The 26,679-nt window shown below is 51.3% G+C and overlaps 1 protein-coding gene across 2 annotated transcripts in view; it reads right to left on the reverse strand.

The window, feature by feature from the left end:
- Positions 1 to 244: 244 nt before the first annotated feature.
- JAG1 (jagged canonical Notch ligand 1) overlaps positions 245 to 26,679 on the reverse strand; it is a 55,258-nt gene continuing 28,823 nt past the window's right edge. For both annotated transcript variants that reach the window (XM_077315924.1, XM_077315913.1), the window contains 21 exons: positions 25,275 to 25,405; positions 24,738 to 24,857; positions 23,670 to 23,783; positions 21,579 to 21,692; positions 20,727 to 20,840; positions 20,013 to 20,059; positions 18,970 to 19,143; positions 18,237 to 18,390; positions 16,272 to 16,436; positions 15,110 to 15,223; positions 13,210 to 13,323; positions 11,588 to 11,701; positions 11,373 to 11,489; positions 10,943 to 10,970; positions 10,360 to 10,445; positions 7,599 to 7,712; positions 7,048 to 7,157; positions 6,726 to 6,962; positions 4,813 to 4,944; positions 3,476 to 3,626; positions 245 to 1,917 (listed from right to left, as the gene is read on the reverse strand). In XM_077315924.1, the coding sequence (XP_077172039.1) occupies positions 1,454 to 1,917; positions 3,476 to 3,626; positions 4,813 to 4,944; positions 6,726 to 6,962; positions 7,048 to 7,157; positions 7,599 to 7,712; positions 10,360 to 10,445; positions 10,943 to 10,970; positions 11,373 to 11,489; positions 11,588 to 11,701; positions 13,210 to 13,323; positions 15,110 to 15,223; positions 16,272 to 16,436; positions 18,237 to 18,390; positions 18,970 to 19,143; positions 20,013 to 20,059; positions 20,727 to 20,840; positions 21,579 to 21,692; positions 23,670 to 23,783; positions 24,738 to 24,857; positions 25,275 to 25,405 (2,914 nt within the window). In that variant the 3' untranslated portion in view covers positions 245 to 1,453. The remainder of the gene's footprint in view (positions 1,918 to 3,475; positions 3,627 to 4,812; positions 4,945 to 6,725; positions 6,963 to 7,047; positions 7,158 to 7,598; positions 7,713 to 10,359; positions 10,446 to 10,942; positions 10,971 to 11,372; positions 11,490 to 11,587; positions 11,702 to 13,209; positions 13,324 to 15,109; positions 15,224 to 16,271; positions 16,437 to 18,236; positions 18,391 to 18,969; positions 19,144 to 20,012; positions 20,060 to 20,726; positions 20,841 to 21,578; positions 21,693 to 23,669; positions 23,784 to 24,737; positions 24,858 to 25,274; positions 25,406 to 26,679) is intronic.

A 26,679-nucleotide genomic window follows, 5' to 3' on the forward strand; every position in this document is an offset into this window, starting at 1 on the left:
TTTCCTCTGATTTTTTCCTTTTCTTTAAGGCGGGCAGTGGAGTCTGGCAAACCTACTCTGTGGTCTTACTGAACATTCTACTGTCCAAGTATTCAGCGACTAGCTTATTAGAATACTTCCTAAATACAGTAGATTACAAAAGAAAAGAAATCAAACCTACAAGTGGTTCAGTATTACCTATTCATGGTGTGTGTGGAGGGGGGAATCAAAAGAGTTTACAAAATAAGATTTCGGTGTTTCCAACTTCATACACTAACTTGATATTTTTAATTACATACATTCACTCACATTTCTCATGTTTCATCTACAGAAGGTTATAGCTCCTTTTAGGCTCTCTTAAACGGCTGTGCAGCAGATTTTGTGTCTGACATCCTTCCCCCACCCCCATGTCCAAAGCAGCCAGAAAATTAAAAAATAAAAATAAAAACAGAAGGTAGGCTAGTTCTAAGCTGCCTCAGTCCAGAGTGCTCAGAAAACGGGGGAACACAATATTATGGGAGGTGGTTTCTTGCTTTAAAAAAAATGAGATAATTTTTTTGACATTGTACAAAAAGAGCATGAAATCCCATCCTATAGTTAAAAATTTGATTTTCAGGACACCTTAAATTTTGGCCTGTAAGCAACAAGTAACAAGGGGGGGGGACTCAAAATACACAGCCGTCAGCTTACAATGCTAGGAAAAACCTTCAACTCTAAACACATACGTATAAATAAAAAAAGGAATGATATTTAAGGCTCTTGATTATTAAGTTAATAAATCAAATATACACAGTGATTAATAAAAAAGAATTATTTACATAACTATACAAACGTCTACTTTTGACACCATTTTCCTTTCAATTCTTCATTTTTTTACCAGCCACTGCTGACAAGAAGTCCTCCACAGTCCCCACCCCCAACGAAAACAATACAATAAAAAAATAAATAATAAACTTTTTTGGATAGTTGCTGTGGCTCTGAGCTGCAAAGGCACTTTCAAATGCAGAACTAGTTGTACGTCACCATAAAACCAATATACAGAAGAACTCTAATTCAATAATAAATAAATAAAATGTTATCTGTCTAAGATTGTAATATAAATCATGACATCTTGAGAGAAGGACGAGGGGAGGAAACCAAAACTTGTGTTTTTGCTACAGGGAAAGCTAAATAAAGCTGCAGGGTAACTTTACGAAACCTTTCTGGGGTGCCTCAGCTGCAGCCACGTCCACACGCCGGGCCACTCCTGACCAGTTCTGCAGAGGTGTGAAGTGCAGCACTTGGAAAACCAGCCAACCACAGCAACTATCACTGCCAGTGTAAGCCAGCTTGTCAAAACTTAAATTAACACAGGGATTCCAAGCAAATAACAGCTTTAGACTCGAAAACATTACACAACCGTTTTAAGAACTACAAGCTCCGAGTTGCCTTGAATCGATCGCTTAAAGGCCCTGCACGGCAGCACCTGGGTCTGCTATACGATGTACTCCATTCGGTTTAAGCTCTGGGCACTTTCCAAGTCCCGGTTGTCCTGTTTGTTTGTCCAGTTTGGGTGTTTTGTGGGGGTGCCATTGGGGGGCTTTTCGTCCCTGTCGACTAGCGTGTACGCCGCTTGTTTGGTGAAGCGGGTTTTCTGCTGGTGTTTGTCCATGTCGTCTTCCTCCACCTCAGAGTTATGTGTCCTTATTTTGGCAATTTTTGTGTTCTTGTTCTCATAGTCTTTGATGGGGACGGCGTTGGTGCCGTGTTTCTCGATGGGGTTCTTGATCTGATTGAGCTGCTCCCTCACGTTGTTGGTGGTGTTGTCGTCCGAGGCGGTGTGGGCATGGGCATGGGCGCTCTGCTTCCGGCGCTTCCGGAGGCACCAGTAGAAGGCGGTGACCAGGCAGCAGACCCAAGCCACCGTCAACACAGAGCTCAGCAACGGTACCAAGAAATCTGGAAGGCAAGGGGGACGCTTGTTAAGCACCTCCAGAGTTATTCAAGCAGCAGCACTTCAGGGAAACATTTGCCCACCAACCCCCCGGCACCTTTCAGCCCTTTATCTTTAGAGAAGCATCTTAACAAGGTTAAACAGACACAAGACTATCTAAAGTATAAAAAGGGGACAGACTTCCGGGACCAGCCATGTAAAATCATAAGCCTGAAGCGTGGCAGGATCTCTCTGGTCCCAAGGCTAACTGGCTTCAGTCTTTCTGCTTAAGGACTATCCAAATGGGCATCTGGCAAGGAAAAAATAATAAGAATGGGAGCAGCAAGTCATCTCTCAAGTGGGCCTAAAAGCCCAGGCCTATTGGAAAGCCTAATCCACAGGAGGAAGGAACAAAGTGTATTTCTTCTTCTTGCCGCAATATATACATACTACATTTAAAGCCCCTTGCATCTGTAAATACAACGGACGCTAGCGTCCCCTTCCTCCTCCCCCAGGGCAGCCCTGCCACCGGCCTTCCCCCTGGCCCCAAAAGGCCTGCCGCGGCCTCTCCATGGCTCAGTGGGTGTTTCGGGGTGGGGAGGCATGGAGTTCCTTCCAGGACTCCCCCCTGCTCCAAAAATGTGCCCCGAGTCTTGGAGAGGCCGCAGCAGTCCTTTTTGAGACAGGGGGAGGAGTGGGGGGAGTCCCATCCCCCCCAGCAGCCTTATCCCCTTCCCTGTAAAGGCCTGCTGCAACCTCTCAATGGCTCGACGGGCATTTTCGGGCCAGGGAACTCCCTTCTCCCCCCGCCCCAACCCAACCGACTGCTGATTGCGGCAGACTGTCCATCACCGGGTTCATCGGGGACCAGTCCGTCTGTGCACATCCTGATTGGCCCGTGGACTGGAATTAGAGGCCGGACTGGCTCCACCCAGGAGGCCATTGCTCAAATAATATAATTATTTCAACCTTAGGCTCCCACAGGGACCAAGCCATTTCATCAGGTCAAACCAATCGAAGAACCCCCCGCCCCATCCCCACTTTGTTACTGATAGCCCTCCCAACTCTCAGCAGCTGCTAGGGTGGGGTTGATATGGCTGCACTGCAGAGTATAAGAAGAGCCTGGCTGAAACCGACCAACAGTTCATATGGTTTTACACAGTGAGTAGCCAACAAGTTTACCTGGAGGGCCAACGAACTGCGCATACGATGGTCAAAGTCTTTCCCCTGATGCAGCCTCCCTAGCGCACATATTCAAGAACTATATTATCTCTGAAGGTCAATGTTTCTCTTCAGTCACTATGGCTAGTAGTCACTGATGGACCTGTCCTCTATTCATCTCTCCACAACCATACTTGTGAGTTTCCTGCCTCTAGTTGGACTTGATGACCCTGGAGGTCCCTTCCCACTCCAAGAATCTATAATTTTGTAACTATGAAAATCCATTTGGTGTGTGGAGAGTCTGCTCATGGATATGTATTCATGAAAAACACCGTTTTAGGGTCAATGTGACACACAGAAGTTTCTGTTTTCTTAAACATGGAAATGGTGGGGAGAGACTTTCAGTTCTCTGTTAAGACTTACCTGTTTTGCTTTTTACTGGCCGCTTTTGTACCCGGACTTCTGCGACGGCTGCAAAGAGTGTGCTGTTCCCATCACGCTTGCTCACAAGATCTATAATTTTATTGGTTATTTCTTTTATTGGGTTTTCTTCCTCCTGGATATCTTCAGCAGACTGGGAAGGGCGTGGAATATTATTATTATTATTATTACTACTACTACTACTACTACTACTACCACCACTACCACTACCCGCCACTCTCAAATGGCGCATGGCGGGTTACATGTGTCTGAATAAAATCCCCGTGAAACCCCCATTAAAACCTCAGACATGAATACATTAACACAATTCTACTAGTCAAGAAGACGATAAGGCAGAAAACTTACCCAACTACTCTCATTTCCCCAGAAAAACAGCTCCTAGAGGGGGTGCAGATGGAACCCGCAGACTGCCACTCATACCACTCTAAGCTGGGAGGGGGGCCATACCGATCTTCCTTACCGCACTGGCCTCAACCACAGACCTGGCGGAAGAGCTCCGTCTTGCAGGCCCTGTGGAATCCCAAAAGTTCCCACAGGGTCCGCAGCTCCTCCGGGAGCTCATTCCACCAGGTGGGGGCCAGGACCGAAAAGGCCATGGCCCGGGTCTAGGCCAGGCGAGCTTCCCTGGGGCCAGCAATATGGCTGAATAGAGAGGTGAGTTGGTTAGTGAGACATCTCTAAGCTATCATGTGTAAGAGGAGTAAATCATTTCTCAGAGGGATGCAAGGCACATCCTACTCCTTGGCCAAAATATTGGAAACCACTCTACCAATTCAGTAGAAAAGAGCAGGAGTCCAGTAGCACCTCAGGTGAGTCCATGCACCGGTCTGAAGCAATCGAACAAAGCTAGAGTCCAGTGGCATCTTTAAAATCAACAAAGTTTAATTCCGGGCGTGAGCTTTAAATGTGCCTGCACACTTTGTTCTACCGCTACAGACATGTTGACATGGCTACCCATCTGGATCTATTACCAACTATCAGGCTAACTGCTCTTAATTAGCACCATGTTATGTAAGCAAACCCTCTACTTAAAAAAAAAAAGAGAAATGGACAAAGCAGCCAGGATTCAAATCGGTATTGGTGCCTGTTAAAATGTGTAAAAATGCCTTTTTTGTTAGTACACTGGAGGCGGCTAACGAGAAGCTTCACAGAAGGAATTATATTAAAGCAATGCAAATTACAACTCAGGGCCGGAACCCTCTCTCTGCATCCAAAAGCTGGCGTTGCTGAGTGGAGAAAAGCCTTGATCCTCCCTCTACGATTCAGACGGCATCAAAGCAAGCAATTCCAGTAGCCCGCCAATTTGCTAGAAGACTTACAATTGCAACATGAATTTCATTGTTGGCCAAGTGTGAGGGTTCACAGGTGACGTAGATGGAATACTCAACAGAGACATTCTTCAAGATGCTCAGATTCCTCAGCTCGCTACAGATATGCTCTGTACTAAGGCCCTACAGAAAAAAGATCAACAAAAACTTCTATGAGAACTGGGGAAGGGGGTTTGATGTGCTTTTTTCATCTGATCGATTCTTGCTACCAAATGGAGCCGACTAGAGATTGAAAGATCTTCCACTAAGTTGAGAATCAGCGAAACCATGTTGGGTCAGGCTGATGGCTCATCCAGTTCAACACTCTGTCACACCACGGCCAAAATCCAGGCACCATCAGCAGGTCCACAGCAGGACCAGTAGGTCCATCAGCACCTCCAGGAGTCCTCCTATGGTCGTCCCACAAGGACCAAGAAGTTATAGCATCGCTGACCCAAGCATAATGTTCCTGCTATACCTATTCCAGCTGTTTATCCAATCCCCTATTGAAGTGGTCTACATTGCTGGAGAACCCATAATATTCAAATCTGGCATTATTTGAGGACCAGGTTGGTTGCCAAATCTGCCCTCTCAACAGGAAGGACTGCAATCTGGATTTTCAGATAGTTAGGTGGATAGGGAATTGGTTAGAGAACCGCACTCAAAGAGTTGTTGTCAATGGTGTTTCATCAGACTGGAGGGAGGTGAGTAGCAGGGTACCTCAGGGCTCGGGGCTCGGCCCGGTACTTTTTAACATATTTATTAATGATCTAGATAGACTAGATTAGGGGGTATAGGGACTACTCATCAAGTTTGCAGATGACACCAAATTGGGAGGACTGGCAAATACTCCGGAAGATAGAGACAGAGTTCAATGAGATCTGAACACAATGGAAAAATTGAAAGGGTACAGAGGAGAGCGACGAGGATGGTCTGGGGCCAAGGGACCAAGCCCTATGAAGATAGGTTGAGGGACTTGGGAATGTTCAGCCTGGAGAAAAGGAGGTTGAGAGGGGACATGATAGCCCTCTTTAAGTATTTGAAAGGTTGTCACTTGGAGGAGGGCAGGATGCTGTTTCTGTTGGCTGCAGAGGAGAGGACACGTAGTAATGGGTTTAAACTTCAAGTACAACGATATAGGCTAGATATCAGAAAAACTTTTTCACAGTCAGAGTAGTTCAGCAGTGGAATAGGCTGCCTAAGGAGGTGGTGAGCTCCCCCTCGCTGGCAGTCTTCAAGCAAAGGTTGGATACACACTTTTCTCGGATGCTTTAGGATGCTTAGGGCTGATCCTGCATTGAGCAGGGGGTTGGACTAGATGGCCTGTATGGCCCCTTCCCACTCTAGGATTCTATGAAAATACAGTCATGCAAAGCAGCCTGACAAACGTGCCTAACATTTATAGGTGGGTACCAGGCAACCTGCAAATTGGCCTAAGGTAGGAATATAAGAAAGCCAGGCTGTGTTCCTTGCTCATTTGCTCATCCCTACAAATTCTTTGGTGGCCTTGCCCGAGTTAAGCCTCTTAATGCACCGGGTCTCCAAATGCTGCTGCAGGGACCCCACGCAATATCCTGAGCAACCCTGAGAGATGAGTATTCCAACAAACATAGGCAAGAAAAACCTCTGGAATCAGACTGTTGATACGAGTCAGTAGAAAAGAGCAAGAGTCTGGTATCCCCTTGAAGAATCTGTGGCAGGGGAGGGGCTTGTGTTAGTGACCCATGAAAGCTCCTCTCCTGCCACCAATTCTGCAAGTCTTCCCAGTGGTACTGGACTCTCTGGTCTTTTCTACTGCTACAGACAGACAAATATGGCTCCCCATTTTGATACTTAATGTACAAACCGATTTCGCCAAGTACTCCATTTTGACTGGTCTGTCACTCTCTTTATAAATGATGACAGGGAAGAGAAGACCTCCTTACCGGACTCATCAACTCTTTGTTAAAGGTGAACGTGATGTTTGCACAATTGTCTTGATAGTAGGAGTCAGAGCTGCAGGTTTTCTTTCCTGGCTGTTGACTGGACAGCCAGCATTCACCCACATCGTGGCAGGGCTGCACAAAGCAGTTGTCCTCCTTAATAGGGATGCAGGTGTGTCCCACAGGGCAGTCAGCATGGCCTTTGGCACTGAGGAGACAAGGCTTTGGACCACACCAGACCTAGGAAGGATCGAACACTCAATTGGCAACTGGGCTTCTGCACAGAAAAGGAGAAAGAAGGCAGCTGGAAGAGGGAGGACAGTACCTTAGAACAGGTGACCTTTCCACTTAGGCACTGGCAGCCATTGCATTCATCCTCCCACTTGGCTCCATCTGGAACGGCGTGACCATTAGCAAGGCAAGGCCTCCCAGAGACTGGGGGTGGGGAGGAAAAAAACACATTGGACGGATTTAATCAGAGAGACACTTGAAATCTACAGACTGGGCGCACGAGGGGCACCGGGCCAGATGCTCCCCTGTGTGAGAGCAGGAAGAGGCGGGCCAACTGCCCCAACTCAAACTCCAGCAAAGCCTCCAATGGGGAAATGGCCACAGAGAAGAGGAACGGAGGCAAACCTCATGTCTTACAAATACTAGGAAAACAGAAGGGAAGCTAAAAATATTCTTCTACAAGCCTTTCCTTCAGGGGTGAGGTCTTCTAGAGCTACCTTCCACTCCCCCCCCCTTTTTCACTGATAGGGTTTTCCTGGGAAAGACAGTCTGGGGGGCACAAGTAAGGGGTGCATTTCTGGTCTCCCCCCCCCCCCATTGTTGCCACAACTATGACATCTCTATCATTTACTGCGCACGGCCTACCTTCTTGACATCTTGGACCACTGCGCCCAGGTGGACAGACACAACGGTATCCATTTATTTCATCTGCACAGGTGGCTCCAAAAGCACACGGGGAGGACTGGCATTCATTAATATCTGCAGAGGGGGTAGGAGGAGAAACCAATCGACTTGTTACGATGGGCTACAGAGACTGTGGGGGAGCTTCCACAGAGCTTTGAAATACCTAGAGACCAAAGGCAAAGGACACTCCCAGAACCCCCAGCTTGCACGGCAAACACATACTGGGGTAATGATCTTGTGGAGTTGCCTCTATGTGCCAGGATGGTTCAGCAGTCCTCACCCTTCCCAGTTCTACTGCCCTGAACTCTGCCCTGAACTCGGGGGTTCTGGTATTGACCCTGGGACTTTAAGCACGGCCAGCAGCTGTTTCATCCCTGACCTTTGGGCTGCCTTGACATGCCAATACAGCATTTACCAACAATATCATGATTAAGTGTGAACAAATGCTTCTCTTTGCAGACTTCTCTTCTTCAGATAGTTAATAAATTGCCAGGAAGATTTGTCACGTAAAAGTGCAAAGACAATTTTTTTTAACAGTCAATGTGGTGCAGTTGATAAGAATGGTGGCCTCTAATCTGAAGAACTGTGTTTGATTCCCCATTCTTCCACATGCAGCCAGCTGGGTGACCCTAGGCCAAAGTTCTCCCAGAGCTCTCCCAAGCCCCACCTACCTCACAAGGTGCCTGTGGGGAGAGGTAGGGAGAGATCGTAAGCTGCTCTGAGACTCCTTCAAGTAGTTATAAGTGGCTACCAGAAGAAAGCTTTTGATTGTGTGGATCACAACAGACTGTGGGAAGCCCTGCACCATTTTGGAGTGCCAGTGCAATTGATCAAACTGATGGAGTCACTCTACGCTAACCAACAAGCCACTGTACACAGACTATTCAGTGACACTGACTGGCTCAAACTAGAGAAAGGAGTCCACCAAGGTTGTATTCTTTCCTCCTTCCTGTTTAACTTGTATGCTGAGATCATTATGAGGGAGATTGAACTCAAAGAATCAAACACTGGAATTAAAATTGGTGGGAGGAATATAAAGAATCTTAGGTTTGCTGATGACCCGACCCTCCTGTCAGAAACTAAGGAAGGCTTAGAAGAGCTGATTACAAAGGTCAACAAAGAAAGAAAGAAATTTGGCCTTTTCTTAAACATTAAAAAGACAAAAATAACCACTGCAAAAAATCAGACATGTCACAATAACAATTGATGGTGAAGAGATTGATGCATTCAAGAATTCCTTTTTCTTGGATCACAGATTGATGTGATTGACTGCAGGAAGGGAACAAAACGTCAAATTTCTCTGCATTGCTCAGCAATGATCAGCTTGAACCGAACATGGAAAAGCAAGGGCAGAAGCCTGACCTCCAAATGTAGATTAGTTATATCTATCATATTTCCAAGAGCCACTTATGGCTGTGAAAGTTGGACATTAAAAAAATCAAAAGAATCGATTCCTTTGAACTTTGGTGTTGGAGAAGTCTTCTGTGGGTTCCACGGACAGCAAACGTCACAAGCAAGGAAATGCTACAGGGCATAAAGTCTGATCTATCCCTCGTGGGCAAAATCATGAAACTCCGGCTAACCAGTTGGCCCTCAAGCCCCCCCCCCCCCCCCCACGACCAGCATTAATCGGCTGCCCACAGGGTCCAGTAAGAGTTTTATGTATCATTGTTATTATCATGTTAAATTATTATTGTTATAATATTACTACTGTTATTGTTACCTGTTACCATGTGTTAATTGTATCCTCCCTGTTTTCTGTAAACCGCCCTGAGCCCTTGGGGAGGGCAGTATAAAAATATAATATAATATCCTAACCCCGCCTGCGGTGTCGCGGACTAAATAAAGCCATAAGGGCTTAGGGGGAGGAGTTAGGGTGGGCTCTGTCCGGGATGAGGAAGGGTGCTGATTGGCCCCTTCCTCTGGACAGACCATTGGCGGGGACGATTGGCTTCGCCGATTCCCGCCCTGCCGACAAGGAAGCAACTGCGAGCCGCGCGTACCACGGCTTGCAGTTGCTCCCTTGCTAGCGGCCTGACGCGGCAAGAGGCGAGAGGCGCAAAGCTGCGCGCCGCTGCCGGGGGCTCCCTTGCCTAGTGCCCGCTGTATTGTTATTACAGCGGGCTTAATTACTAGTAATATAATAAACAAACAAACAAACAAACAAATTCCTAGGAAACCCCGGGCGACATGCTGTCAAGATGGACACTGGCCAGAAGTGGTGCAGGATTGGAAATCGTGGCGGCTTTTGTGCCATAGGATTGCCCAGAGTCAGACTCGACTGAACAGCTGACACTGTCCTCATAGAAGCCGACTCTTCTCCTTCTTCATAACTAGAAGAGCTTTTGAGGGCTCCCCCTCTCCAGAATGCTTGCTTTGAGAATGGAAAAGTGGGAAGGCGGAAGGTTTCTGGAACCTTTTGGAAATGCCTTCTCCTGAGAAAGATGCAGTAAATGCTTCAAGGTCCCGATCCAAATGTCATCAAGCTTCCTTCGCACTGAACTCATTCAATGGTACCCAAGCGTGGCCTGGTTCCCAGGAGGCTCAGAGCTGACTCCCTTTCTCTAGGTTTGTGATGAAGGAGCTCTCTGGATCCTAAGCAGACCCACGGCAGCCTCTGGCCCCGTGATACGGAGAGGGCAATGGAGAGACACTCTTCAGCAAAGCGCCCTTGGGCCTGCACGTTCTGTTCAAGTGTCACGGGAGGCTGAAGAACACGTACTTATCCTGCAGTCTGGGCCCGCAAAGCCTGGCGCACACTCACACCGGTACCAGTTGTCGCCATCCACGCAGGTCCCGCTGTTGTAGCTTATGTGGAAAGGGCGGAGGGGAGGGGAGGAGAGAGACATTAAGTCAGCTGAGCCTCTCAAAACGCCTCTGCCACAAACCATACTCACTCAGCATTAGCCAACGCACCCCACTTTACACGCCAGCGGTCATATTTAATGCCAGTAACCACTCGGATGCATTCTTGATGGAGACGGGCTTAACCCGTCAACTCATCTGTTCATGGGGGGGGGGTGTGGGGGGGGGAGAGGTGGAAATGACCAGAGGAGGAAGCTCAATGGCAGCTTTGGGAACGGAGAAATCGATTCTTCCGAGGAAGAACATCCAAGGGATCCATTTGTTTTGTTTTTGCATTTCCCCCTCCCCACCCTCCCCACTCCCTGTATTAGAACGGCTACTCCGTAAACAAAGACCATTTCAAGCGTTTACTGTTGGCAAAGAGACCGCTTCTAACACACAAGATGCTCAGCAGGCATGCAGAAAGAGTTTGCAGTCATCTCCCGGACTGTGTTGCTTACCAAGGGTGTGGGCTGCAGTCGTTGGCATCTACAGGGACAGAAGAAACAAAGAGATGCTCGTGTTAAATCACAGCACCTCGGCCAACTTCAAAAGTCCACCGGATAACCCACCGGGTGGCCATCGTGTCCTACTGCCTCCTTTCCATAAAGGCTTCTGCTATGAAGCAGAAACATTTCCCGTTGCTGCCGGGAAAAGGAGAATGCAAAAGCTGGCCTGGCTGGAGAACCGCAAGGGCAGCACCTGTCCCCACTGATCTCCTTTGCAACTTCCTCACGCCCAGGTCAAAGGTCCACCCCCACAGTGCCCTATAAGCCAAACAATGCAGGTGGTGCTCCAGCCCTGCCATCGAACACCTTCCCCTTCTGGCGTCCGTCTCCAATTCCTAGGAGAGCCGCCATCTGAGGAGAGGGTGAGGGAGGAAGGGCTTACTCTGAGTGCAGGTGGGCCCTTCCCAGCCCTCTTTGCAGACGCAGGTGAAGGAATCGCCGCTGACGACACACGTCCCTCCATTGTGGCAGGGGCTGGGCAGGCAGCTGCTGTTTCTGGCTGCAACAGAGGAAAGAATCCATAAGGGGCAAAATGGCAGCTGCCAAGCGGCATCGCTCGTGACTGAAAAACAGGAGGAGGATCCTGCACTCATTTACCTATGTTGCAGGTGGCTCCTTCCCACCCCGCGGGGCACATGCATTTGAAGGCATCCCCTTCGTCATAACAGGTCCCTCCGTTGTTGCAGGTGGCCTCGTCACACTGGCTGTCCCCTGCAAAAGGTCAAAACCAGGGAAGTAACACCTTGCTGGTTTGGTGGGAGCTCTCCCCCAGCTCATCATGTTCACACACATTGACGCTGATGGTGCCATTGCACTCCCGTTCTTTAACCCTGCCTTGGTCTCCAAGGGGAGCCCCCCCAAGGGGCTTGCCTCATCGTCATGAAGCCGCTGCCCTCTACTGAGTCAGCCCCGCAGTCCATCACGTTCAGCCCCGTCTGCTCTGGCTGGCGGAGAAAGGGCCTCCACATCACCTGCTGCCGGGTCACCTTGAGCCAGAGACTGAGCCTGGGGCTCTGCACTTCTGCTGGGTTCGGCCACTTCGGCAATTTGGCTTGTGCGCTTTGGCGGCCATTCAAGCCCAAGGTGCTACGGTGCTGGTGGCGCTGGTGCCGCCTGCAGGCTTGCCAAAGCAGTGGAAGCGCACAAGCCTATCGGCGACCACTGCAGCCCAAGATGGCTACTGCCACGGGGGGGGGGGGAGGGGTGGCGGCGGCACGGCAACTGGTGGCTACCTGAAGGCTGGCACACTGCCGCCTCCCCTCCCCTCCTCCCTGCAGTGCTGGCCTCCTCTGCACCACTTGGGGCTTCCGTGATAGTTGAGGCGGCCGAAGCGCACCTGGGACCTTTCGCCTGCGCAGAGGAAGCTCCACCGCTGAGCCACAGCCCGTCCTCGCTTCCGTTTCAAACTCTCTGCCTCCCAGGGGGGAGGCTGGGCTGAGAGGGGGGGACTGGCCCAGTCAGGGAGGCCGGAGGGTGAATTGCAGGGCCTTGTGGGAACGGTCAGTTTAATTCAGGACCACAGGGAAGAGTGAAACTGTAGCAGAAGCAGGTGCTGCAGCCTCAGTAGGGTGGACACCCCCTGTTGAATTACGCATCTATTCTAAAATTTCAACAAGAGCAAGGGATTCATTTCAGATTTGCACATGGGGCTTGTTGAGCTCCTTCCCCGAGGAACGCCAACCCTGCATGCACGGAAGCCTCGCTCACTGTGCTGAACCAGAAGGTCCTTATAGTTGGCTTTCTAAAGCAATCTAGCAAACTCCTGCAGGCCGGCTTCCCCGTCAGTGGCTCCCAGGCACAGGGACTGAACGAAACCATCAAGTGATCCTCTGAATGCTTGTGCTTCAGAAGGAGAGAGAGGGAACAGCAAGGCTAGCTTTGGGCTTTCGTGATCATGGTCGTCTGGATGGTCAGGAGATGCTCAACTCGCAGCACAGACAATAAAATGGCTGGACACACCCATGTATCAAACCAGGATAGTCAAACTGTGGTCCTCCAGGTATCCATGCACTACAACTCCCATGAGCCCCTGCCAGCGAAAGCGGGCAGGGGCTCATGGGAATTGTAGTCCATGGACATCTGGAGGGCCGCAATTTGACTACCCCTGTATCAAACCAAGCAAACTGCACATTTGGGGTGTGAACCTGAAGGCAGGGCATGCTGAAAAGTTAGACCTTTAACACATAAACACACACACACACACACACACACACACTTACGCGAATGACAGGTTTTCCCTTTCCAGCCGTTTTTACATTCACAGAAGAAGTCATTGACCAAGTCTTGACACGTCCCTCCATTGTGGCAAGGATTTTTATTGCAGTCATTAATATCTGGAAGGAGCAGGAAAGACACGGAGTTCAGAGAAAGGAAAACACTCCTCTTAAAGAGCAACCCATCCTGCCCAATCTCTCTTCCCCAACACCACTTCCTGATCCTGGCACGGGAGATGCTCTCTTGTCATCCATCCATGAGACCTTTATTGGCATTGTACAGAGAGAGGTCCAGTTGACGAGACACAGAGCAGTCTCTTTTTGAGTCAGAGAGATCCGTGTCCTCAACTAACAGGCTCCCCATGTAAAATGTGTGATGGAGGTCACGGAAAGCACAATGAAACATCACGGGAGTTGAGGTCTCTCTGTCAGAAGCACCAGCAGACCTCATCTGTCCTCAAAAGGTATCCCCTGAAACCTATCTTCCAAAAGTGCTGAAGGCATGACGTTAAAACCTTGCCTGAGAAATGACTCTTTGCAGAGCTGAGCTAACGTATGGGGATGTAATGTGTGAATAAGTAACACAAGGAACTGAGAGCTCCCAACTCTTGTCCAGAGATGCCCTTCAGCCAAGGAGACTACTCTGGTTCTGAAATCACATCCTCCAACAGTTCTGGTCTCAACGCACTGGAAACCAACGTTTGCCTCTGTGTACAAGAGGGAAATTCTTTTTCGAGCCATCTTCTCTTTCAACAGAGATCGGTGCTCGGCCCGGTACTTTTTAACATATTTATTAATGATCTAGATGAGGGGGTGGAGGGACTACTCATCAAGTTTGCAGATGACACCAAATTGGGAGGACTGGCAAATACTCCGGAAGATAGAGACAGAGTTCAACGAGATCTGAACACAATGGAAAAATGGGCAAATGAGAACAAGATGCAATTTAATAAAGATAAGTGTAAAGTTCTGCATCTGGGTCAGAAAAATGAAAAGCATGCCTACTGGATGGGGGGTACACTTCTAGGTAGCACTGTGTGTGAACGAGACCTTGGGGTACTTGTGGATTGTAAACTAAACATGAGCAGGCAGTGTGATGCAGCGGTAAAAAAGGCAAATGCCATTTTGGGCTGTATCAACAGGGGCATCACATCAAAATCACAAGATGTCATAGTCCCATTGTATAGGGTAGCGATCCCCAACCTGTGGGCTGGGGACCACATGTGGTCCGTCGACTAACTGGAGGTGGGCCGCGAAGGACGGCTCCCCACCGGCCCTTGGGGCATGATAGCCCTCTTTAAGTATTTGAAAGGTTGTCATTTGGAGGAGGGCAGGATGCTGTTTCTGTTGGCTGCAGAGGAGAGGACACACAGTAATGGGTTTAAACTACAAGTACAACTATATAGGCTAGATATCAGGAAAACTTTTTTCACAGTCAGAGTAGTTCAGCAGTGGAATAGGCTGCCTAAGGAGGTGGTGAGCTCCCCCTCACTGGCAGTCTTCAAGCAAAGGCTGGATACACACTTTTCTTGGATGCTTTAGGATGCTTTGGGCTAATCCTGCGTTGAGCAGGGGGTTGGACTAGATGGCCTGTATGGCCCCTTCCAACTCTGTGATTCTAGGATTCAATGATTCTACGATCTTCTGCACTGTGTGACCGTGGGGGACATTTTAGGGCTGGCTCCCCTTCTTGTGGCAGCACCCACAACGCTGTGTCAGAATCCCAGAAACGCTGGAGACCCCCGGGCTAAGCAGCCCCGGGTCTGGTGGGTCTTGCCACAAGAATCCGTGGCCTCTTTCTTAGGGAGACCGACCTCTTCTCCCACGGATCCTGCTGAGAAGGAGTCACTGAGCCCCTCCCCTCTTCCTCGGCAAGCTCCCAACTTCCCTTCCGCCGGCCACTTACTCGCTTCGCAGAAGGTGCCCTCCCAGCCGTCACTGCAAATGCACTTGTAGGAGTTGATGCCGTCGATGCAGGTGCCCCCGTTCCTACACGGGTTGCTCTCGCAATCATTGATGTCTGGAAGAAACCCAACGGCATGGGGCATAAACAAGAGGGGAGGCTTCTGCCACGCCTGACCTCCGCCATGTCAGTCCCCAGAACTCCCCTGGCGCATGGACAGGTGGCTTGGCGCATGGACGCTATCAGGACACTGGCTTGGCCTTCTGGCCCCCCTTGGCTGGCATCGGCTGCTCCAACTGGCAGCAGTTTCAGCAGAGCCAGCCGGGGGGAAAGTGGAGATTGAACCAGGGAATGTCTGCAAGAAGCGGCACCGTGTGAGCCCTCTTCTTTGAGTCATCCCCCAAAGGATGCAAAATCAGACACTGATTAAAAAACAAAACCTTACTCTTGCTATGCTTTAAACATACTTCATAAGAATGATCATAAACCCACCTCCCCATGTCAATCTGCTGTAGACTAACCAAGAGGCTGTCAGTACACAAATTTATTTTTTAAATGGTATATATGCTCACGGGTAACATCTATCTATCCCTCCCTCCATCATCTATCCATCTTTATATACCACCACTCTTGAATGTCTTGTGGCGGTTTACAAAATCAGTAAAATTCAATAAAATTCGCTAAAATACCCCATCAATACAATATTAACACAATAGAATAATAACATAACAAGATGGGCTGGTGCAGTTCTGCAGGGCCTGCAAGATGGAGCTCTTCCACTGGGCATTTGGTTGAGATCTGGGGTCCTTCCTAAGAATGCCCAGGACACCGAGGGAAGAAGGGGCCCCTGCCCCCAAGGCCGGGTGGGTGGGAAGTGAGGGGGGGCGCAGCTTTTGACACACACTGGACTGGTGGCATTGGGAGGGAGGAAAGGGTCTTAGAATTATATTTCATTGTTATTTTACTAGGGTTTTATTGTAAACTGCCATGAGAGCTTGAACTGGGAGTGGCAATAAACAAACAAACAAATAAAGGCTTGGAGCAGAGGCCCAAGGCTTTCTTCACCTGTAATTTCTAGCCCACTCCTTGTTTTAAAACACAAGCAGCCATTTTAAAAAACAACCTCCCCCCCCCCCCCGGGGTAAACTGATTGTCCGTAGCTTACTTTCATGGCAGTAGGTGCCGGTGAAGCCTTTGTCGCATTCACACGTGAATTTGCCCCCCGCCTGGCTTCTGCACTTGCCATGAGGCCCGCAGACGTTGGACGAGATGTAACGAACCCCTTCGGGCGTGTTGTTCGAGGCCACGGCAACGGTGCAGCTGTCGATGACTGCAGAAAGGGAACATGTGAACGAGGGAACCCGGATGGCCCGGATCCACAAAACACGCCCAGCTTTGCGTCACTCAGCGAGTAATCCTGGCAAGCAGGCTTCAACACCAAGCCTTTTCTTGTGAGAATGGAGCACACGCAGGGATCCGGTCCAAGTGACTGGTCAGCTCCCTGGCTTCCGCGACCAAGGAGACAGAGAAGCACCTGGGCCCATAACTGCGGGAACAGCTGGACATTGCTAGCTCTTCCACGAATGGAGGCAAGTGTATAAATCCAGCGGGTGCAGAATTCCAGAGGTCGCTGCATTTTGCTCAGTTTAAATCCAGAAAGTTGCTCGTGACAGTGCAGGATGTATTCCCTTCTCCACTCAAGCCTCTGCCGGATCAGATTCCCCCAAGTCAATTGAACAGGATCCTTGTGCTCGTCCCAACTTGGCACCAACCCGTTCTCCTCCCTGTCGATCCCGTGGCTCTCCCTCCAACAACAACCGGCATCTGTTTTACCATCCCATATATGGAACACAGAATCTTCCCGTATTCCTGAAGCCTCTGCAGACACCTGCTCAGTTCACAAGACCCTCCAGAGCGGAGCGACCCCAAAAGGCCACAAAATTCCCAGCGTGAACCACCTTTGCCCCTCCCCTTTTCCAGCCTGAGGGGGATGTTTGGAGACCGCAAAGTTTAGCATGCTGTGGCTAATCCTTTTCACAGCTGGTCATAAGAACTCTCCTACACAACTGTGCGGGCTTGTTTGTTATGAGGTGTCTACTGTGCCATGCACTGTCTCACTCAGCTGTCATGTCAGCAGCCACGCTCCCTCACCCTTCCTTGCCTTGCTCCTGCCACCCGTACCTACCCACTGCGGGGGCGGCCACCTCACAGTTCTGGCAACGCCCCTCGTGGGAGCCAAGGCCATCCCAGACCTCCTTGCCTTGGATCCTGGCTTAAATGCTGGCCTGCCTGGGGTTCCTCTGCTCTGAAGGACATTCCTTTCATGCTGGGCCTTCTGAAGGCACCTGAAACCGGCTCATACTAGACCAGACCATTCTTCCATTGTGGTCAGTATTGTCGACTGAGAATGGCAGCGGCTCCCCAGGGTCTCAGGGGATGGCTTGCAGCTCACCAACTACCTGAGATCCTGACCTGGAAAGGCCAGAGTTCGAGCGGGAGACTTCTGCATGCCAAGCAGCTGCTCACTGAAAACTGTAGTCCTATGTGCCTCGCACAGGAGAACTATGCTACACAGCAGGGAACGTCACCGGCAGTGGAAAGCAGCACAAGGCAAATGGAAACTATCTTTTAAGATCCAAGCCACAAGAGATTGTCCTCACTACCCCTTGGTCACTCTACTGTGGAAAGCCCAGCAGCACCTGAGAGAGCGACCCCACTTCCTGCAAGGGGAGGCTTGGTGAATCACCCACAGCCCACAAGGCCAGAGGACACAAAGTGAAGTGAGCTGTGACTCACCAAACCTCCCCTTGAGATAAATGCTGCCTGTCTGTGAGGGAGGGGCACGGCTGCACTCGCCATGGGACAGTTCCCAGGCACTGAGCACTCTGGCCCAGTCAGCAGCTGCACACTCAGGGGCAGGGCCACTGCCACGCTGCGCACAAACTCGGCCTTGCCAAGGCCATCCACCCACATCTGCCACCGCATCAAATGCCACCTTTGCTCTGCTTTCTGCAGCAGCCCTTCCGGGCTCACGAGAGGCAGGGCTGGCCTACAGCCGCTGGCTCCGCCAAGGGAACGACTCGCGCGGCGTACCAAGATGGCTTCACAGGCCCCGGCGGTAACAACGTACCTTCGCAAGGAGTGGAACGGCAGTGGTCTTTCAGGTGCGAACAGTTTTTCCCTTCGTAGTCTTCAGGACAGTTGCTACAAAAGTAGTCGTTCTCGTAGTTGAAGCACTGGGCTCCATTCTGGCAAGGGTTGGGCTCACAGTAGTCGATGTCCAACTGGCAACAGCAATTCGGGACGTAAACCGGGAGGCAGGAGAAATGGAGAGGGGGGGAGGGAGGGAGGGAGGGAGGGAGAGAGAGAGAGAGAGAGAGAGAGAGAGAGAGAGAGAGAGAGAGAGAGAGTGTGTCCCGTAAGACAAAGGGGCTTTGGCATTGCTCTTCTCACGGCCACAAGCAAGATTTCTGATGGAGCCGACCTTTTGATGCGCTGCCTCAACTTTTTCTGTGCCCTGCTGCTCTCACCCACGGCACGTTTTAGGAACAAGGGCTATCTGGCAGGCATCAGCGCTAGAGTGGAGCGCTTCGGTGTCCGAACTGGCTGTTCACGCCCGAAGCAACCAACTCTGAGCTGCTGGCTTCTTCGGGCGCAAACAGCCACTTCGGACACCGAAGTGCTCCAACCCTATTCAGCGCTGTTAATGTTTAGAGTTGTTTGCCTCTTGTTTAAATGTGCACATCCCTGAGAAAGCAGGGCTCTGCTGCCCCCTCCCCCCCAAAGAGCCAGTCCGCAGCCCTGCTTGTTGAATGCAGGGTCTTCTTGAAGCTTCGCTCGGCCAGCCCACCCCCCGCTCTCACCTGGCAGACATTTCCGGAGAAGCCCGCAAGGCAGAGACACTGGAATCCGTTGACCTCGTCCTGGCAGAGGCCTCCGTTCTGACAAGGGTGACTGGCACATTCATCGAGGTCCTTCTCACAGTTGTCCCCTCCGTAGCCAGCTGGGCAGACGCACCGATAGCCGTTCACCAAGTCCTAAGCACGGAGGAGGAGAAAAAGGAGTCTGTGGACGCTGGACCCGCTAAAGGCATCCCGTAAAGACATTCTGCTTTTGATGGTGCAGGGTTGGTTTGGACCAGCAACGGAGGGGAGAGGGAGGGACAGAAATCTGGATTTTAATTCCATTTCGGCTACCAGCTGACTGTGCAAGAAGGGAGACACTATCCCTGAGCCTAAATTATCTCACAGGATTCTTGGGAGAATAAAAGGGATGGCGGGCGTTTGAGGCCAACTTTACATGAACTTAGAGGGACGAGTGGGATCAGCACAAGGACTAAATGAAGATGAGCAAATTTATACCAGTCACAGTAAAGTCAACGTAGACATTTTACGTACCCGTCTGGTACGGATATAAACAAACCTTCTCAAATTGCTTTTGAAATCCTCCCCCAAACGTGGGGAAAGGACCCCGCAGTGCCATTTGCCCCTTTGCCACAGAGGCTGGAGAGAGCCATGCCACCCAAGACACAATGACTAGGGACGTTGCAATAAAGCCATGTGGAAGGGGAGCGAGAGGAGACAGACCGAGGGCTCATTTCATCCCTGGACAGGCAGCGGGAGCCCAGCGGACGAACAGGGATGGCGCTAGGGAGAGGCCTGCATGGAATCTGATCCTTTGGGTCCTTCTGCCTTGCAGCCTCCAAAGAGAGATCGACTGAGGATATTTCTGGGACAAAATATTTTTGTGTTGAGCAAGGAACTTGAATTGGATGGTCTATTCCATTTGCTACAATGTCATGATTTTCTGCATTGCCTGAGCAGTGCAGATTCCTCCTCTTAGTGTGCGCGTGTTTGTGTGTGTGTCTGTGTTTTTCACAGAAAACCTTCCCTATGTGGGGACTTACCCTACAAGTCCCTCCATTCTGGCATTTCCCAAGGCAGTCGTCAATATCTGAAACATAGAGAAAGAGCGGGCACAAGCGGTTAGCCCTGCCCCGAGAGGCCGACGTGCTCCAAAGCCCAGAGGAAGAGCTGGAGAGGCTCTTCCATAGCCGAGTGCAGCTAAAACCTTTCGGTCCCGTTTCCTGTGTGCTTCCCTCCAGATAAGCTCGACTGGCATGGGTGGGACCTTGGGCCATTCTTCCAGCAGAGCCAGCGGCTGCTTCTCAGCATTGTTCCCAGGCATCTTATCGGACTACAGCCCTGCTGCAGACTAAGGGCTTTGAGAAAGCGGCCTTCTGGTTCATGCCAGGCGGCTACTCCCTTTCTAAAAACATCCAATGCTCATTCTCATTTTCCTCTGATCTTGCATAATGCGACATGCTATTCCACAAACTCAGAGGCTGCTGCGAGTTAAGAGCAGCCCTACCGGATCAGCCCACGGGTCCATCTAGTCCAGCGGTTCTCAAACTCCACCACCCCACGCCCCCTACAGTGCGCATGCGCAGATGATGTTGCGCGGGCATGGAGCGGCAGCAGAGGCGGCCAGAGCAGCGGCGGCATGGTGCTGGCCTCCTCTGGGCCGCCTCAGTGAGAACTAGATCTGGTACCCAATTGGTAGCCAATGCAGCTGCCTCAGCACAGGCTGGATACGGGCGCATATGGAGACATGTGCTTACTGATCTCGCAGTTCTGGCCAGTCCAGCCAGCGATGCAGTCACAATAGTAGCTGCCAATCAAGTTCCTGCAGGAGTTGGCGTTGAGGCAGGGCTTCCCTTCGCATTCATTGGCATCTGGAGAGAGAAGTTGAATTGGCCCCGTGTTAAGCGTCAGATGCTGAACAGGAAAAATGTGTGTGCACACAAAACACAATTTGCACAGCAGCAAAAACTACAAATTCACTAAAAGTCATTGCATTAAAAAAAAAAAAAGTACCGAGTGGATTAAAATGATGACTTTAAAAGAAAAAGAGGCAGCAAAGACCCTTCTGATACGACCCTCTCATTACGGTGCGCTGCAGCCCTGAGTTACGAGCCACTCATTAAGGGCGGAACAAGCCAGGAAAGGGGGCAAAGCGAACGGCAGCAAGGGGCTGGGGGAGGTTCAACGCAGCTTCCTGGGCTACTCAGATCAACACCCGCCCCAAGACGGCCACCTGCTCACTCGCCAAGAGGTCGTTTGGCGACGCACGGAAAAGTCCCCAGGCTGAAGGCGTTTCCAGGGCTGGGAAAGAGAACCTCGCTTTGCCACCAAGTTGAAAAGGAGGGGAGGGCTGAGGGAGGCCACCCACAGGCAGGCAAGGGCTGAGCAAGAGCTGCTGTCTGGGTCAGAAGTTCTCGCCCAAATGGGAAACCACCTCAGACCGCTGGGTGGGGAGGCAAAGGGCTGCCCCAAAGAGAGCCCAGCACAGCTGTCTGAGTGCCCATTCTGCCCACACAGGCCCTTACAGGGAAGTCCACAGTCAGGCCCCGGACCGGCAAACTCCACAGCCGCTTGTTTTCTGCTCCGACAATCTGCCGGCTGCCGCTTACCTATCTGGCACGTTTTCCCAGTCCACTGATGCGGGCAGGCGCACTTAAAGCCATCGACGAGATCCTGGCACGTTCCTCCGTGGCCGCAGGGGTTGGGAGAACAGTCGTCGAGATCTGCCAAGAGGGAGTCTGCTTGAGCACACCTGCCCAACACCTGGTAGCCAGGTTGGCCAACTCTGGCAAAAGCCACCCAGTGACGCATGTATTTCTATCAAGTGGCCCACACGTCGTGCTTTAGAGAAACTGAAAGACTTGCAGGCCCTGAGATCATTCCTAAGTTCTGCCAAGCACTCCCCAATAGGAGTATGGCGCCTTGGCTCGGTTTGGCCACTTCGGCGATCACTGCAGCTCAAGACAGCCAGTGCCGTGGGGCTGAGAGGAGGGGCGGCATGGCCACCCCTCCTCTCTGCACCACAGCGCTGGCCTCCTATGCAGCACTTTGAGCTTCGGTGATCACCGAGACGGCCGAACTGAGCTGAAGTGCACACCCCTACTCCCAGTGGTGACACAGGAAGGACCTTCAAGCAAGGGAGCAGCCTGGGAGGAAAACAGCCCATTCATTCCACACGGCCGCCCCTGAGCAAAGGAGGGCCCTGCTGAGGGAGCCCCCTGGAAACACTCTTGGGTGAAGAGAGTCATGGTAAAGAGCAAGAGTCCAGGAGCGCCCGGAAGACCCACAGCATCTGTGGCAGGGGAGGGGCTCTCAGGAGTCCCTGCTCTCTTCTTCAGACAGAGCTGGGATGTGAGTCCAGCGGTCCTCATAAAAAAGTTGAGCGAGGCTGTGCTCATCCCAGGCCACAGACATTGTTGGTGTCACATGGTACCTGTCCACCTGTTCTCATGGTCTTGCCATGGGAGGTTGCCTTGATCTGTTTGTAACCCGGCTTCAGCTGTGCAGTATTTTCCACCGCTTAGAGGCCCAAACTCTCCTCCATATATCTCCTGGGAGCATTTTGTTGTTCTGACCTTTCTAGCCTGATGTCTCTCTTGGGAATGTCTCTGTAGTGTCTAAGATACTGCATGTACTTTTGCATGGGAAACATGGGTCATGTCTGGCATCCCATCCAGCATTGCGGGAGGGGAATCAGGGAAAGCAGACAGTCCAGCTTGCTAGTTATGTTCTTTAGTCCTAGCAAGGAACCGCCTTGCTCTCTGTCCACCATGTCCTTCAATAAACTGATTTTCCTCCAACAGCAGATCTGCTTATTGAGAATGTGACAGAGGCCTGACAGTTAAGTCTTGAAGGTGCTGCAGGACTTTTTGGTTGCTACAGACTAACACAGCAACGTATCTTAATCTTTCTTTCAAAAAAGTGAGCAGTGACTCACAGAAGGTCCTCTCCTGTCACCAATTTTGTTAGTCTATCAGGTGCTCCTGGTCACTTGCTTTTTTTGGATGGTACAGAAAGGCTAACATGACTGCCCCACCTTTACCAAGAATAAAGTCATGTTTTACTTACTTCAAGGTCAGCCTTCATGCGGGGCCAGTTCCCCTGGCTCCAATAACAAGGCCACGTGTGGCCATGAAGCTCTCCCCACCGTCTTCTTTTCTGGGTCCAAAAGGAGACCCCTCCCCCAAACTCAGCCACATACAGAACATACCTGGGGGATGGGGTGGTGAAACCCATCAAGGCTCCATTTCCAAGCCCCACCCCCACTCCTCCAAAACTTGCTTTAGCATCAAAGAGTGGGCAGCACAAGGACCTCCAAGCGTCCGTTCTACACGTCAGCTGGAGAGGCACGCCTCCAATGGCCGCATTTAAAGGCCAAGAAGAGTCAACTGACTAGACTGGGTGGAGGAAAACACATTCAAGCCTAGCGCTGAACGGCAAGGATAACTAAAAGACTGGAGCCTTCTCCCCCTTGTTTTACACGTTCCATCATTACTAACTGTAGGAGTGACATGCTGGCACATCTTAGTAGAAGGTTTCTGAAAATGAAGGCCTTCGGAACGTCCCCTGGGCACCCGCAGCACAATTCAGGAGAATGGGGGAGACGCCTTTGGACAGCAGCGAGCCCAGCGAGGCCCTCAGCGATCACCTGGCCCTCGAGCGGTTCTGCTCCCACAAGCTGGGAATTGCAGAGGACTTACTAAGGGTGCATGTTGGCGCTGCCCAGCCTGGAGCACAGAGGCACTCAAATCCCGTAGACGTTTCAAAGCAGCTTCCTCCATTGTGGCAAGGATCCGAAAGGCAGGCGTGCTCCGCTGCAGCAAGAATAGAACCCACTTCAGCTCAGCAGAGGCCATCAGTACGAACCACCACCTCACCCCTGGCTGACACTCCTTGCCTCTCCCAGCCCAGCTCCAGGACTGGATGCTGCATGAGATGCCACCAGCTCTAATGCAGCTGCAGCCCTTAACGCTCTACAGGAGACGCTGCCAGGCCTCACCCGGCAGCAGCCCTTAACGCCTGGGTCCCTCACACCTACGCGACTGCCTCTCCCGTTCCCACCCCACACACTCCCTCTTGAGGGTGCCTGGCCCCAAGACGGCTCCGTTAGCCGCTGCCAGGGGAAGGGCCTTCTTAATTGTGGCCCCTCCCTTGTGGAAGGCACTCGTGGATGACACCCATGCCTTATCAGACTTGTTGAGCTTCCACGGTGCATGCAAGGCTGAATTGTTTTGACTGGCCTCTGAAGGTTAAACCACCACATATTTGGGCTGTTTTCACGATGATCGTAACACATTTTAATATTCATACTTTTGTTATTTGCTTGTATGTTGCTTTTACTTTGTTGGTGTTAAAGCAGCCACAAGACCCTTTGGGTGAGTGGCAACTGAAAGAACTCCTGAATCGACTGGCAGTGGCTTGCTTAAACAAGCTGGAAGACAGCGGCTGCAGATCAACTCAAGGCCCAATGGACCACTTCCTACTGTCTTAAGCCAGAGCCGCCCTGGCTGAATTACTCCCAATTCCAGAGGAAGACGAGTTTTCTGGAGATCCCTACGCAAATAGGGAAGCCACATTCAGCAGCTCATGCCAGACTTGTTTCCCCTCCCCAAACCAGCCGAACCTTCTAAGGTTCCCTCCCTCTCTTCCAGCTGCAATGCTCCAGCATCTCTCCTTCCTGAAGGAAGGCGTCATGGCCGCCTCCCGCCCTTCCTCTCCCAGAGCAGGCAGCAACAAGTGAGCCACTGGAAGCAACAAGTGAGCCTTACCGATCTCGCAGTTCTGTCCTGAGTAGCCCTCTGGGCAGGAACACTGGTATTTGTCAGGGCCAGTGTTGCTGCAGGTACCTCCATTCAAACACGGTGGGTGTGTCCCACAATAGTTCAGATCTGGAAGGCAACAACACACAGTCAGGAAGGAAAGAAAGAAAGACGGACAGAGAGAGAGAGAGAGGGGAAGGAAGGAAGGAAGGAAGGAAGGAAGGAAGGAAGGAAGGAAGGAAGGAAGGAAGGAAGGTCAGAGAGAGAGAGAGACAAACACAGAGAGACACAGAGAGAGATGCAAACACAGGGAGAGGGAGAGGGAGAGCAAGGCAGCGTCCCCAGGAGGCCCTGCATGCTCCTCCGAGTGCTCCCACACACAGAGCAATCAACCACCTGCAGACTTGCCCCTGAGTGAGGGACGTGAAGCCCAAGCACAAAGGACAGGCCGTTGGCAGGTTTGGTCGCCTCCCCGCAGCCCCGCCCTCCCTCCTGCCTCGCAGCCCCCTGAGCCTGCCGCCTGGCACCCTGCTGGCTCCGGCATACCTTTATTGCAGAACTGGCCGCCCCAGTTGGTCTCGCAGAGGCACTGCCATGGCTCGTTGCAAGTGCCATGGACGCAGCCCGGGTGAGGAATGCACTTGTCACAGTACTGGCCTTGCCATCCGTACTGACACCTTCAAGGGAACAGAGCTCGGAATTATTTCCTCCAGAAGGAAGTTGTGCTTTTGCGCTGCCTCTCAAAGGCACGGGTAACGCTGAGGTCCCCAGTCCTTGTTCTTTCTCCCCAAAAAAAGGTCCTTCAAGGACTGTTTGCCGGTTTCTTGTAAACAAGCTGTGTTGGTTGCTTCGCCAAGGCCTCCGAAAAAGGCAGCTGTTGCACAAAAGAACTATTCTGGGAGGCCCAGCACGATGCCCCCGAAGGCCGCAGGAAGTTATTCTGAGCCTACGTGGAAATGGGCAAGGGGGGGAGGGAGGGGGGAAGGCGAGGGGGGCCCACTGTCGCCAAATCCGTCGGCTTTGAAAAATAGGATTATAAGGGGTGGGGGGACAGGGCAAGAGCCAGTAGGGACAAAGATTCCCCCCAATACGAGACTTCAGAAGAAACACAAACAAACCAAGAGGAATCAGTAGCGAGAGCAAAGCAGGGCTTCCCTTGCATGCTAGTCAAACACAGTCGTTTCTGAGCAATGGGGTCCTGTGACAAAGTTAAAAGGACGCGAGATATTCCTCCGCCGCAGCAGTCGCAGGACAGCTGAACCAGGCTGATGGTCCCACTTTGATAACAGCTGGGAGGCATGCATGCAGCCGCGTGGGTCAACAGGAACCTTACGGCAAGGCTGCCTTCTCTAGACGCGATCCAGGCGCAGCGAATGCAGGAGCCAAGGTGATTTCTGTCACTCTTGGAACGCTGCCTCAAATGCTTCCCTCATTCAGCAACGGAAAGTGGTCAGATGTCGGAAGACAAGGGGGCCAGAAGCCACGCTGGGGCCCGAGGAGGCACCGCAGAACACAGGCAGCACCGGGGCGGGGGGGGGGGGGGAGACGCTCCAGAGGCTGATGTTTTAGTTTAAAATGTCATGCTTGGGAAGGGGCGGGCAGGGTGAGAGCGTGAAATCAGGGGTTAACCAAAGTGCCTTTCATTACCAAGACCTGGGAACAAGAGATCAGCACCAATTATCCCCTAATCTCCCCCTGAGTTATCATAATAAACGTTTTCCACCCAAACTCAGTTAGGCCTTTGATTGGTTTAAAAGAAAGCTCCTCTCTGAGCAGCAAATCCTCGTCATGGGAAAAGCGAAAGCGATTTGTCCAAGGGCCCATGGCAAGCAGAAAGTCTCAGCTCTCCGTTTAAGAAACCTCGGGTGACAAACCACTCCCCTGGTTGTCATTATTTTTAAGAACGCTCCTTGGAATCGTCTCGGTTCAAAGCCTCGGGATATTCTGCTGC

The sequence above is a fragment of the Paroedura picta genome, chromosome 1 (assembly GCF_049243985.1).
Source record: "Paroedura picta isolate Pp20150507F chromosome 1, Ppicta_v3.0, whole genome shotgun sequence".
NCBI classification, from domain to species: Eukaryota; Metazoa; Chordata; class Lepidosauria; order Squamata; family Gekkonidae; genus Paroedura; species Paroedura picta.